The 14,395-nt window shown below is 40.5% G+C and overlaps 1 protein-coding gene across 1 annotated transcript in view; it reads right to left on the bottom strand.

Annotated features, from left to right (window-relative positions):
• The window catches only part of EIF3H (eukaryotic translation initiation factor 3 subunit H), a gene marked incomplete at its 5' end in the record, with an annotated part of 80,824 nt that extends 67,688 nt beyond the window's left edge, over positions 1–13,136 (bottom strand). The window contains one exon of the mRNA XM_079533195.1: positions 13,017–13,136. Within this exon, the coding sequence (XP_079389321.1) occupies positions 13,017–13,136 (120 nt within the window). The remainder of the gene's footprint in view (positions 1–13,016) is intronic.
• Between the last annotated feature and the right edge of the window lie 1,259 nt (positions 13,137–14,395).

The raw sequence follows: 14,395 nt of genomic DNA, 5'->3' as shown, positions 1-14,395 counted from the left end.
CCCTGGGCAGCCTGATGTAGCATTAAATGGGGAGGTAGATGGCCCTGCAGGTGGCAGAGGCTTGGAGACTCATGTTCCTTGAGGTCCCTTCCAACCCAGGCCATTCTGTATAATTCTTTCAGTTTATTAACATTTGCACAATGCATTTTCCATGCTCAAGCACTTATCCAAGCATCTGCCTGAAAGGGTACGTGCTAAAGGGCTGAGATGGAGAAAGATCATCCTAATAACAGGCTATGTAATTCTGAGAACAAAGAATGACTTATTTTCAAGTTTCCATGCTTTAAAATCCAAAAATCATAGGAAAAAAAAACAAAAACAAAAAAAAAAAAACCACCAAGAAAGTGAGGTATTCTTGATTATCTTCAGCTTCTCCATCAATCAGAGATACTTGCTTTTTGTACCACCACAAGGACATGTGAAAACCACTTCCAAGTGAGCTCCATTTCTAATAATAGCTATTGTAACAGTAAGATTAAAAATAATCATTCTAATTTTATCACCAAGAAAACCAAAGGATAAAATAGTACAGCTTTCAGACTATTCCCAAATATTTATTCTGTGTCCTCTTGCAATTTGACAAACTTGAAAACAGTTCGTTTTCAGCACCAGCAATATGGTAATGATAAAATAACTGAGTCTTAAGTGCTCTATGTTAATGAAGGAGGCTGCTTAGCGTCCTCAGATCAGCATAAACAACAGACAAAAAGCAACTTGCATTCTACAACAAAGATCCTTAACATCAAGAGGACACAACATCTGCTCAATATGAATAGCTGTGGCTATTACCTATAGCATAGATAGAATCATAGAATGGCCTAGGTTGAAAAGAACCTCAAAGATCATCTAGTTTCAACCCACTTGCTGTGGGCAGGGTCACCAACCACCAGACCAGGCTGCCCAGAGCCACATCCAGCCTGGCCTTGAATGCCTCCAGGGATGGGGCATCCACAGCCTCCTTGGGCAACCTGTTCCAGTGTGTCACCACACTGTGAAAAACTTCCTCCTAATATCCAAACTAAACCTCCTTTGTCTTAGTTTAAAACTATTCCCCCTTGTCCTGTCACTATCAACTCATGTAAACAGCCATTCCCCCTCCTGTTTTGAGCTCCTTTCAAGTACTGGAAGGCCACAATGAGGTCTCCCTGGAGCCTTCTCTTCTCAAGCTAAACAAGCCCAGTTCTCTCAACCTTTCCTCATAGGAGAGGTGCTCCAGCTCTCAGATCAACTTCGAACAGGGACTCCACAGAATAGGAAGAACTTACAACAAATGGATGACAAAGCAGGATGCAACATTTAAGCAAAACAAATGCAGGAACTGGCAACCCTTATATGTTCAACACAACATCCCAGCTTTCTTTTTCCAATAAAAGACCAAAATTGTTGTTTTGTTTTTTAATAACAGAGGCAGCCTCTCATCACATACACACAGCAAAATTCAGATGCATCTTCAAACTCCAAAACAAACAATATGAACAAATAAGCTTCACTTTATTAACCTAAAAATTAAATTAACCCATAGAAATGATTGAAAAGCTTATCTGAAATAAGCATCCACACACAAGAAATTCAGGAATACTCTCGCACTTACTCCTAAGCAATCTTGTATATGCATGCTAAAAAGATATTATCCAAGTCAAATGCTTCTAATTCTGTTTTGAATTTCAGATTATTGAATAATCCTACAAAATAGCAACAAGAATTACTTACTAGATTTACTATACAAGTATGACATTTTCCAATTACATATGAAAACATTTTACATTCTATTGATACTAAGCAACACGCAGTTCACAGTCTAACTGCTAAGCACTGTTATCAAAGCAGATGACATCTCTGCAATCTTAACAGTCTGAAGATTTGGGGTAAAAAAAAAAAAAAAAAAAAAAAAAAACACGAAACACCATGCTCTAAACTGTACCATCAAGAATGCATTTTGAGCAAACGCATAGACAAGGAAAAACAATAAGCAAAGAAATCATACCCAAAAAAGCATCTGTGGCAATGAAAGATTAATAGAAAAGATGACAGCAACAATAAGTTAAAAACACATTGACTTTTTCCAAAGACTAGAAAAAAGATAAGGTGACCTCTTCCAAGACCTCCCATAAGGTTGAAAGATAAAGTCCTATGACACAGAAGAGCATAAAACCTGTCTGCTGTCGTGCTGCCAATGGCCTGCTATATTTTGTGCACTTCTCTGAACTACACGAAAACTACAAGGTTTGTTGTTGTTGTTTTTTTTTTTTTAAGCATACAATAAAGTGAAAACAGAGGAATATATTTAATAATGTTTTCAGTGTGCAAGAGGACAATGTTTTATCTCAGCAACAAACCCAACAACAGTAATCTCTCCAGTCTTAGGTATCTCAGACAAAAATCAACACCTAAAATAAGACAGAGGTGATGCCTACCACCTCTTTTGTTTCAGATGTAACATCTTGATCATGAAGATGTAGGAAATTTGGAAGATATTTGGTGGAAACACTCCTTAAAATAGCAAAATAAGTAGCAAAAGAACACAACACATTGTTTCCAACTGTGAAGTATGCGTAAGTACAAGGCAAGAGACAAGTCTGATATACATATAAAAGGAAAACAAAATAACAAGCACTTGAACTGTTAATGACAGTAACACAGAGAGCAACATATTACTTCTCCATGCACGCAGGAAAGAAAAGGTTGCTTTGAAATACTATTTTCCCCTTCAACTCCTGAAGTCTAACACTGTTCAACACATTTAAACCACCTCCACATTTAGATTAACTCCTTTTGTCAGCACACTGGTTTTACAGTATGAAGTGATACCAGATGTTTTAGCTTTAAATTCCTCACTAGAGTATACTTACCATGACATTTAGTAGATGCTGAGTGCACAAGTGCACTCTTACAAATCATTTAAAGTTTGTGCTCTGTTAACATGTATACCTGTTATCCATTCAGACGAAACACTGAAATTTTAATCCTCAAACCACCACAATGTAGTTACTGTGTCCTTTTTAGATTAAGAACTCTCAGAGGGAATAGTATTTAGATTTAAGAATGAAATCAATAGCAAGAACAAGAGTTTAGGAAAGAAAAAAAAAATAACAAAAACCTTCCTTGCTAGACGAAACTACTCACAGACAAAGGACTGAAGGAACACTAGGTTAGGAAAACAACTAAATCAGTAAATAAATAAAACAGCAAACTAATCTTTTGTTTGCTTTAAATAGGAATGTGACAATGTAAAAAGAAGGACAAAGAACACAGATAATATTCTTGGCACATTCCATTCAACTCTTTACCACTTTGATTTATAAAACCGTGACTCTGGTAACAGACAAAGCTAACTGTTGTGGTTTCACACCAGTAGGCAGCCAAGTACCACACAGCCACTCTCATTTCCCCTCCCCCTGCCTCAGCAGGACAGGGAGAAAATACAATGAAAAACTCATGGGCTGAGAAAGCAACAAGATCACTCACCAGTTACTGTCACGGGCCAAACAGACTCACCATAAATATGATCAGTATGATTTATTGCCAGTAACTAACAGATTAAAGCAAAACTAAAAGTCAACTAAAACCACCTTCTCTCTCTCCCATCCATCCTCTTCTACCTCTTCTCCCACAATACTTCCGGGGAACAGAAAATAGGGGCTGCAGTCTCTGCCACTCTTTCATGGTCACTCTTTACCTCTCCTCCATGTGGGGTTCCTCCCACAGAATGTCATCCTCCCGGACTTGATCCTGTGTGAGCTTCCCACAGGCTGCAGCTCCTCAAGTGCTTCTCCGATGTGGATCTGTGCTGTGGGGATCATCCTTCATAATCACACTGCTTCAGCGTGGGTCCCCAGGGGGAGCAGCTGCCCCATACCTCCTGTTCCCTGCAGCCCACGGCTTCTGCTCAACTCCCAGAGCACCTCCTGCCCTCCTTCTGCACTGACCTTCGTGGCTGCAGGGCTGTTTGTTTCTCTCATCTTTATCACTTCTTTCTCTCAGCTGCTGTTGCTCAGCAATTTCTGGCCCTTTCTTAAACCTGCTCTCCCAAAGGCTCTCCCAGAATCTCTCACAGCTCAGCTCTGCACAGCAGACAATCCCTTTTGGAGATAGCTAAAACTGGCTCTGGCCTGATATGGGGCAGCTTCTGAACACAGAGGCCACTTCTACCAGAACCTCATCACACACACCCACAAAGCCAACAAGTCAGTCACAGCAAGCCATTCTCCATAGAGTGCTATTAGCACTACTGAAGTATTACCAATGAACTTACCTACATGGAGCAGGAAGGGGAGAGAAAAGGAGCTCTCACCAGCCAAAGCAACGAGAAGTCTCCAAATTTCACTGGCATTTCACTTAGCCCAAAGATTTACTGCAATGAGGCTCTTTACTTTTCAGCTGGAGTCCACACTTTCACTTCTGAATACAAGCACGGATTATATGGCAGAAGATTCCCTCTGTAATATTCATGCAACTCATTGTACCTCAAGATAAGTAACATATACACACACACATACATATCTCACAAATAATACGGAATGCTTGCATCTGTTCTACCATTCTGGGAGCCATGAAGACATCCAGATAGTATTCAGATCATACACTAAATCTCAATCACAACTTAATTTGATCTAAACTTTCAGGGAAACATGTCAAGTCAAATAGATGACAATTCAATTCAAAATGCCATTCAGGCTCCTTTGGAGGACACACACAAGAAAATAGAGCCTGTAGGACACACTATTCTAAAAGCCCATTCAGTGCAATGTCAAGAAGCTGTACAGAGAACAGCAGGCAGAGCACAGAGCCTGGGCATTTTTACAAAGTCTACAATAGGTGTAAGGAGAAGTGAAGAAAGCACAAGAACTGGAAAAGCGTAATCTTCACAACATAAGAAAATGTCAGTGATTTTTAAGCCAATTCAATCCAGGCTTTGCTTATTACCAACTTTCAATGAAGCATGCTCAAACACTATGGAAATGTATCGCTTTCCTTCTGAGTATGTTGGAAGTTCTCATTAAAAAGAGCTTAAAAAAGCGTTTACAAAATGAGTCTCAGAAACTGATTTTCTGTAAGTGTTACCTTGTGTTTTCATTTACTGCAATCAGATTAATTGCCATAAAGAGCCTCTTACCCAAGAAGCTAACTAGGCCTTCCCTATCTACAGTTGGAATACAATCCTACTCACCGTATGATTTCAGGACAAAAATGGCTGTCAATAAATAAACAAGAAACAGGCAAATACTATGACTGTGAGTGAAGTAACTACAGAAAAATAGCTCAATAATTTGAGATCTTGTCTTGAGAAAGGCTAACAAGCTTTTAAAGTAGATTAGAAAATAAAACAAACAAAAAATGCTTTTTATACTACAGATGAGAGTACAAACCATTAGGCACACTACGTCATCTCCAAATCAGTGATAATGTAGAGAAGCTTAAAATAGCAGCTTTGGAATAAACTGTCAAATCTCACACAAGAAACATCAACATTATAGTCACACTACAAAAATATACGAAGAAGTTGGTTAAAAGTTATGTGTTGGACAATCTGTTTATGTAAAGGTATGTGTATATATATATAATAAATAGACAAGGCTATCTTAAGGTTGAATTCTACACATATTTTTAAAAGCATGCCTAACTACATATTTAGATAACTAAGTAGCTGGAACAAGTATTACCTGGCATTGGAACATCATCTTGAGTAATAACTGTTAATACTCAAGTGCCTCTGTCCTTCGTGTTGCTGTTTGATAGCCTGCAGGCATGCCTTACCTGCTGCTATCCAGAAAGGCTTCTCTTGAATCAATAAGCCTACGTGTACAGAATATTCATACACAGTATTTTATTAAAAAAAAAAAAAAAAAAAAAGAAAGAAATACGTTCTTTACTGAAGTAAAAAAAAACAACCAACATATTAATGCACTGTCCTGTTACTATTGCATAGCTGTATATCTGAAGCCATAACCACATATGAGAAAGCTTTATTGTCTAGTCAATGCTATTCTCCAAAAGCATTTCTGAATGTAGTTCTGGAATGCATATGATACATTCAGCAGGTTATAATTAAATTTACGAAGTCATATTGGTGTTTAAGGACTTAGATGGACAAGAAATTTTTCTTCAGCAAAAGGAAACGATCTTCACTGTTATTCAGTTCACTGTTACTGCTAGGACATCCTCATGCAAAGAATGAAACAGCTTCCCAACAACATACTTCCTGCTAACTACTTGAAAAGTAAACGTGATTAACAAAAACAAACAAACACACATAATCACCATAGTTGATACTGGCATTCAGTATACTTCCCTTGCTAGAAGATCCCTTCTGCCCAACCCACAGCTGTTACTTTCCCAGGAGAAAGTTTCCACATACCCTCTATCTACATACTAGTGGACAGGCACAACACACAAGTCCACCACATGGAGTATCTACATTTTTGACTATTTGTTTCATTTCTACATTTCATCAGATTTCATGCTTATCTAGCAAACAGTGTTATTCACCCTGCCTGACTTTATGTCTCTGAGTGGTACACTGGATCATCTCTGCTTTTACAGATTTGCATCTTGCCTGACATTCCTACTGAAATTGTGAGACAGGCAGAAATATGCAGAAGATGCTCTTAGTGCAACCTTAGTAGAACAAGAGTAGGAGTGTCACCAAAAAGAGCATTCTGAAAGTCTCCCAAGTTAAATGGAAATTCAGAATTTCTTAGAGCTGTAACACTTCCTGGAAAACTTAGAACAATCTTCAACCTGCTTTCTTTCCTCATAGGGTGCCTGAGAGTTTTGTTTTTATAAGCTTACCCAAGGAGCTCAAGTTTGCAAGATAAGGCTACAAAGCAATGGGAAACAACAGAGAAATGAAGAAGTCTCCCAGCACCTTACAGCCACCCGACTCTTGCAGTAAAGCAGCGTTATACTGAGCCTAAACAATAAACTACAACTACTCCACTGAAAATAAAGGTTACAGTGCAAATGCTGAAGAGTTGCTACAAACTTGAAACTAGGTTACATCGCGAGCTTCTGTTGTAATGATCCATCGAACACAAGACTTTTTAAACAAGTTCCCTTCATCTTAGCTCACTGCTACTCTCCTGCTGTTCCCTTTGCCCCATTTATTCATTTTGCTGAGTGAGATAAAGTGCAAAGGCAATACAGAGCAAACAGCCAGCATTCCTAGTGCACGTGCAAAAGAGGCCAAATAAAAATGGCAAAAACAGAACTGTTGTTCTGAAAAAGACTGTCGCTTTAGAAGATAATGGCTAACTGCTAGTAAATGAGCTTTCCAGAACTGCAGAACTCATTCTCTTTTATGACAGTATGCAAGAACTTAAAGTACCTTTATCATTAATCTGAGAAGCACAAAATTAAAGAACGTCAATTTCTCTTATTTCAAATATTCACAAAAGGACTAGAAAACAGCAGCACTCCAAGGAAAACAGCAATATCCCACAAGTGTATTTATATCTCGAACCATGAACAACTTACCATTATGACCATACCATGAAACAACACCAAAAACTAAAAAGCAGAACTACACCATGAAGACAATTTTTTGCAAATGAGTACAGGGCATAACGAATGAAAAAGAGAAAGGGTGACATTTGTTAGTGTTAAGGAAGCAAACGTGAAGATACAGAAAAAAAAAAAAAAAAAAAAAAAAAATCAAAAATCACAATCACTTAGTTTGGGAGAGACCTTCGAGATAATCAAGTTCAACCACCACCTAACACTACCAAGTCCACCACTATACCAAGTCAGTAAGCACCACATCCACACAGCTTTAGAATACCTCCAAGGATTGTGACTCCACCACTTCCCTGTGCAGCCTGTGCCTAACCACCCTCTTCATGAAGAAATTCTTCCGGACTCGATGAAACTTGCTTTCCATACAGCCATTGGCATAAACCAGCAGCACAGCACTACCAATTACGCTCCCAGAAAATATTGATGCAGTTTTTGGAAACGTCTGAAAAAGGTTTACATGCATATGCAATTTAAATTAGCATGCCAAACTTGAGAAGTTCTGCATAAACAATGTTTATAGTCAACTTTACAAATTCAGAACTTTCTGGCTATTGACACTCAGGTCTGCAAGGACAAGAGTGGTGTAAACGTTCTGGCGTATTTATAGACTTCTATTCTGCATTTTGACACCGCTAATGGGAATCCAATGGGAACCAAGTCATCTCCCTTGCTTTCTGGACAGAAAGACAGAAGTATTCACTGATTAACACAAAGTCACCTGACTGCACAGATAGGTATTCATGAAAGAAGGCCAGATCTACTCCATTAGCCTGAAAATTTCTTTCCATACAAAAGAATAAGTACTATCAACATTCTAAAATTCATCAGCCTACAGCTTGAAATTTACTGCACCTCACTGAAGGGAAGGAATACAAGATCAGTGAACCAAATCTGATTAATTCCTGCAGTTGAATTCCAAGAATTCAGAGCTCCGAGCAAACAATTTAAATAGATAAATAAAAACAAGCTGCTGTACGTTTATTTCAAATAGCATTTAATAATTACTAACCCCTTGGAGTCAAAGGAGTGACATCTGAAGTCTTTGCTAAGGGTGAAAGTGAGAAACTAGCAAGCTTATAAACATGAAAGAAAGGCTTCACAAGGCTTTGCACAGCCGTGTTTGCACTACACCCAAACATCGTGAGAATGACTTCAGTGTTCAAATTTTAATATGGTGCTCTTATCTGGACAGCACTATTTATATAAAAACTTCAGAGGACTCCAGGAAACCTACTGAGCTACCCACTACAATACTTGGTGCATCCGTTGCTACCGCTCCAATCAACAAGGAAGAAAGGAGTCAGACAATCTGTTGTTACACGTGAGTAACACCGAAGAATGCCTTTGTTCTTTCCTTCCATGCTCCCCTCCCTATCTCTCAAACACATGCACCTCCAAGTCCACATGCTTCCCTTTTTCCTCCTCATACAACGCTTAGAGAAAGGATGTTTCATTGCTTTTCAATTTACTGTCAAGCAAAGAAAAAAATAGTTATATATAAGAGGCAAGACATGCTTCCAATCTTCAAGTGATGCCCCCGCTGTTAAATGTAGTTACAATCAACTGTGAATGCAGCTGGTATATCCAGACCTGCAGCCCTTAGCAGTCACCAAGCAGGTTGTAATCCAGCATTCCAAGAGCTAATAACAAACCTAGGTAGCTTTTAGGTTTGACTTCTGCTAAAAGTCACATTCTCAAATTGCAGAATATGATAATGAACATTAGTTCTGGATTTCTAAAACGACTACAGAACAGTTTGCAGTAACCACATCAATCAGATAAACAAGTTCCAGTGATGCAAGGCAATGAGCCAGAGGTATTATTTGCTTAGTTCCCTATCAAGGGAAATCTTACCATTGTCACATGCATCAAGTTTTGCCATCTACACTTTCAAAGTGATTTCACTCCGAAAAAAATAAACTCCTACAGACTCCATGAAAGCAGACAGCTGAGCAGGGAAGACTCTACTGGAAGAACAAGCTTACCTTCCAAAAATGCCTTTAAAATGCAGTCTGCAGCAGCTAGAAAAGACTGCAGATCCCCAAATGGAGAAACAAACTTAAGAAACTATTCACTGGAACAGGTTGCCCAAGGAGGCTGTGGATGCCCCATCCCTGGAGGCATTCAAGGCCAGGCTGCATGTGGCTCTGGGCAGCCTGGTCTGCTGGTTGGCGACACTGCACATAGCAGGGGGGTTGAAACTAGATGATCTTTGAGGTTCTTTCCAACACAGGCCATTTTATGATAAGGAGGTGAGCGCTCTAGCTTGGTCCAAACACCTACTATAATCCAAGCAGCAAAAACAGTCTTTTTTTCTTCTTTTGTCTCAATCTTACATTATAATGGTGCCTACTGCAAATGGACATTTATGATAAATATGTACAGCTACCGTTTCTAAAAATTCCAGATAATACTGAAGATGCTTCATAAATCCTTTTGTAGCCATTATCATGACAAATTTGAGCAGGTTAGTGATAATTTCTTTCAAGAAAAAAAAAAAAAAAAAGAGGATACACGAAAAAGCTGCTTGCTGACAGCCATATAAAAAGAGAAAACAAGATAAGTGTTCTATGCAAGTAAAATAAGAACAGAATAGAATACTTAAGATATCATTACCTTGCAATACAGAAGCTGTTAGTCAAACATAAGCACCACTTGGCAAGTGAGATCTTGACTTTACAAGAAAAAAACTGCTAGAAAATCACAGAATTGTAGGGGTTGGAAAGGACCTCTGGAGATCGTAGAGTCCAGCCCCCCTGCAAAGCAGGCTCCCTACAGCAGGTCGCACAGGTAGGTGTCCAGGAGGGTGTTGAACATCTCCAGAGAAGGAGACTCCACCACCTCCCTGGGCAGCCTGTTCCAGTGCTCTGTCACTCTCACTGCGAAGAAGTTCCTTCGCATATTGGAGCAGAGCTTCCTGTGCTGCAGTTTATGGCCATTTCCGCTTATCCTGCCCCCACAGACCACTGAAAAGAGGTTGGCCATGTCTCCTTGACTCCCACACTGAAGACATTTATAAACATTAGAAAGATCACCCCTGAGTCTTCTTTTCTCAAGGTTGAACAGATCCTGTTCATTCAGCCTTTCCTCATAGGAAAGATGCTCCAGGCCCTTCACCATCTTTGTGGCCCTCCGCTGGACTCTTTCCAAGAGATCCCTGTCTTTTTTGCACAAGGGAGCCCAGAATTGGATACAGTATTCCAGGTGAGGCCTGACCTGAAGGGATCATCAGACTTGTATTCTTCTTCTTCTTTCTGAGCAATTGTAAAGATTGAAAACTATGTTCACAATTACCTTCAGAAGTACTTTATAATATACTCAGGTACTCCATTCAAGTTGCCATGGGTCTATAGCATGATACAGTTCTTACTGATTCTTCCTAAATCTACTGCTCCGTGGTGTATTTTATTTAAGTAATAATACTTCTAAAATTTGTGTGGATTTATCCCATCTAAATAGCCAAGATTCCATTGTTAGCTTTTATGCCAGCCACAACCGTGCTTTTTAAATATTGTTGCACTACCTGAAACAAAACAACACTTATTACAAATCCACATGGCACCATTACATAATCAAAAAAAAAGAATGCATCACATTAAAATACTAAAGAAGTTAACTACGAGATGCCCTACTTTTATTTAAGAGGAAGCCAGAAAAGTAGGTGTTGCTGCACCATGTATTACGTTTTCAAGTAGCATGCTGACATTTAGAACTTCATTAGAAAAAAAATATTAGTATTTTACTGTTTCTCTGAAATAACAGACTTCCTAGAAGCCTATTCACTTTCTCACACATACAGAATACTGACAGATTATTCCATATTGCATAAGCAAAACCAAAGCAGCCTATACAGTGAGCCTGTCTGAAAGAATTACTTATGCCACTGCCAAGAGATAAGGCACCAGTAGAGAGAAACAGATCACTGACTTCCTTAGCTCAGACTAATTCATCCCCAGTTTTGGCATGTAATTATTCTGATCACCATTAATGCAAGACTGAAAAATCCCCATTACTTTGTGAGAATATAAATGAGACACTGAGACTAGAAACATTCAAGTAGAATTTGAGTGTAACAGTCCTAAGACTGGCAATGGGAGGCACTTTGGTTACAAAGAAAATAAAGTTATGCTAAAACTTCACAGACATCACGGACATTTGAGAATCACAATTTGCAACCTGAGAAAGCTCCTTAAATCCACTGAGATGCCTTCTAAAGGGAACAGTAAAAGCTGTCCATAATTTTCAGTAAGCCAGCTTCAGCTCTAATCTCCATAAAAGAAGTACTACCACACACAAAGACAAGAGAAAACAAGAAAGTAAAAAGCATCCAAAGCCATTGGACAGACAAGAAGCAGACCACCAGGGCCACTCACAGCTGATGTGAGTGATCAGAATTTCACAGAGCATTACACATCTGTTCTCTTTTCTTCATTATGACAGAAACAAATCCAATCTAGAAGTATCCTACCCTCAAATATGTTTATATTGTTCCCTTAAACTTGTTAAAAAATATACACAACACTGTTCAGGTCTCTAGAAAACTCTGACCTGCTTGCGACAACAGCAGTCTGCTGTCAGTTGCTATATCTTTAACACTATGCTTTGTGACTGGTCAGTATTGACTATTCCTTGGCAAAGCCCCATGCACCAAAGCCACAGGCAGCTGAACACAGTAGTGCAGAAATGGTCACACACAGAAATTCAAGTACTCTCTTTTCAATCACACGACTCTGTATAAGCAAATAAATCACTCTCTGTAGTCTTAAATATTTACTAAGCTGCATGACTCTGGGATGAGTGGGGACTATCCCTTACAGACACCAGCAGGCTTTTCAGTACTTACCCACAAATCATAATCTTTCTCATTCCTAGTATGTGGTTCTCCTTCATGCTTCAGCTGCACACTGTTTCAATGACACCCAGACGACAAAGAAGCAATAAACAGTGCTTCTACTCCTAAGAAGTAGAAGTAATCACCTATTCTTCCACTGTGCCATCCTGAGTACTACCAGGTGTATGATACATCAACAGACACAGGAGGTGCCAGCAGCAAAACCAAAAACCAACTTTTGCAAATGCTCCCCCGCTCAAAGCCTGCATGGTCACCACCATTAGGACAGCTTCACTTTTTTATTACTATTATTTCTTTTAATAAAACACAGTAGGCAGGGCAAGCTTATCAAAGACGTTAAGAGACAAGAGACAGATCAAGAAAACTCCACCATGTGCTCCCCGGTGGCACCCGTTTGGTGTCACGTAGCACTAGGTACAAAGGGTGGAAACAGAGAATACGAGCACGAGAGCCTGCCCCGGTTCGCGTAGGGCAGCTCGCAGCCCCCAAGGGACGAGTGCAGGCCGCGGCAACTCGAGGAGGAATCGAGACAGAACGGAGCCCCCGCAGAGCTGCACAGACCGGGCCGGGCCGGCTTCACCGGAGCTCCACGCGGCTCCAGCCTTCACCCCACCCGCCTGCTGCCAGCTGCCCCCCGGGCACCGCCACTCACCAGTCCATCGATCTGCACTTGTTTGACGGCCGAGTCTCCCGTGGCGGCAGCCTTGCCTTTGCCCTTTGAGGCGCCAAAGCCACCGCCGGCCGCTCCGGAGCTCTCCTTGCGAGACGCCATCTTTCCCTCGCACCAACCGGAAAGAGAAAAGCGAAACACCGGAAGTGAGCTCCAAAGCCGAGGCGGTGCGCCGGAAAAGGGCTCCGGGCGGAAACTCCAGGTGAGGGAGAGGAAGAAGCGCGCATGCGCGAGGCTGCTGCAGTGCGAGGGGTGTGTAGCTTTGGCGCCGTGTCGCTCCGCTCGTCCGGCTGTGGTTTAGCGGCTGGCAGTGGGGAGGGAGTTTGGGGTCAGCCGTAAACTTACGTCTGGGTACTTAACAGGAAGATTTGAGGAAAGTCTTGCTCGATGGGGGGGATTTATGTTTAATAAACTCGCTTATTGCCGAGGGAGAAGCTTCCTTCTACTGGAAATCTGGGAGAAAATGCATGTGAAAGCCTAGGACTTTACTTCAAAAAAAAAGAAAAAGCAGACTATATGCAGTTGACGTGAGTGAGTGCCCGTCTTGAGCATAAACAACAGCTCGGCGTGCTGAGCCGGGATACAAAATCCTAGACAGAAGTAAAACCCTGAAGGAGCAGCAACTCGTTTTGGGCTTGAGAGTTTCAGTGATGTATTAAAAGTCAATTGCTGCTTTTCATTTGATGCTTTTTTTTGAAGTACGCCAAACCCTGCCCTCGTGTTCTGAAAAATGAAATTGGCTGTGAAAGGTAGATGGACCAAACATCAAAACCTCTCCAGATCCAGTGCCAAATGCGTGATCTCGTAGGAATTCACTGTGAAGTTTTTCAATCATGTGGTTGATGGTAATTTCTAAGTGAGGCAGGGAAACTTATTTTGCAATGCCAATGCTGAGGTGTATCTGCATTTTCCAGCAGACACATGCCCAGCGTTCGTTCCAATGAAATGACCTTAGCATCACACAGAATGATCCTTACCAGCTGCTTGCATGAGGGCTGGAACAGATTCAAGCAAAGAATGTCGTACAACATAACACCCACCAGGGAAATCATATCCTAAATGCCATTGATATCACTGACTGGATCTGCGTGGACTGAGATGAGAAATCTAGGTGCCCAACTTAGCCTTGAACTCCTCACAGTAGATGTATAAAGTTGGGTGAGATAAGGCCCACTTTAGATTTCCCAGAGGAAAAGCTGTTAAATGGAGATTGAGAGTCCCATTTAAAATTTACAGCATTAGTGAGGTCAGATGTGCTCCAAAGAAAGTGAAGTGTGCGTGTGCACACTGGATTAAGGGCACTGCTCCGAAAAACTGGTCAGAGGCTGATGCAACAGCAACCCCAAATTACACAGTAGTAT

The sequence above is a fragment of the Tetrao urogallus genome (assembly GCF_951394365.1).
Source record: "Tetrao urogallus genome assembly, chromosome: 3".
In the NCBI taxonomy this organism is placed as follows: domain Eukaryota; kingdom Metazoa; phylum Chordata; class Aves; order Galliformes; family Phasianidae; genus Tetrao; species Tetrao urogallus.
This window is presented reverse-complemented; position numbering and strand designations above follow the sequence as displayed.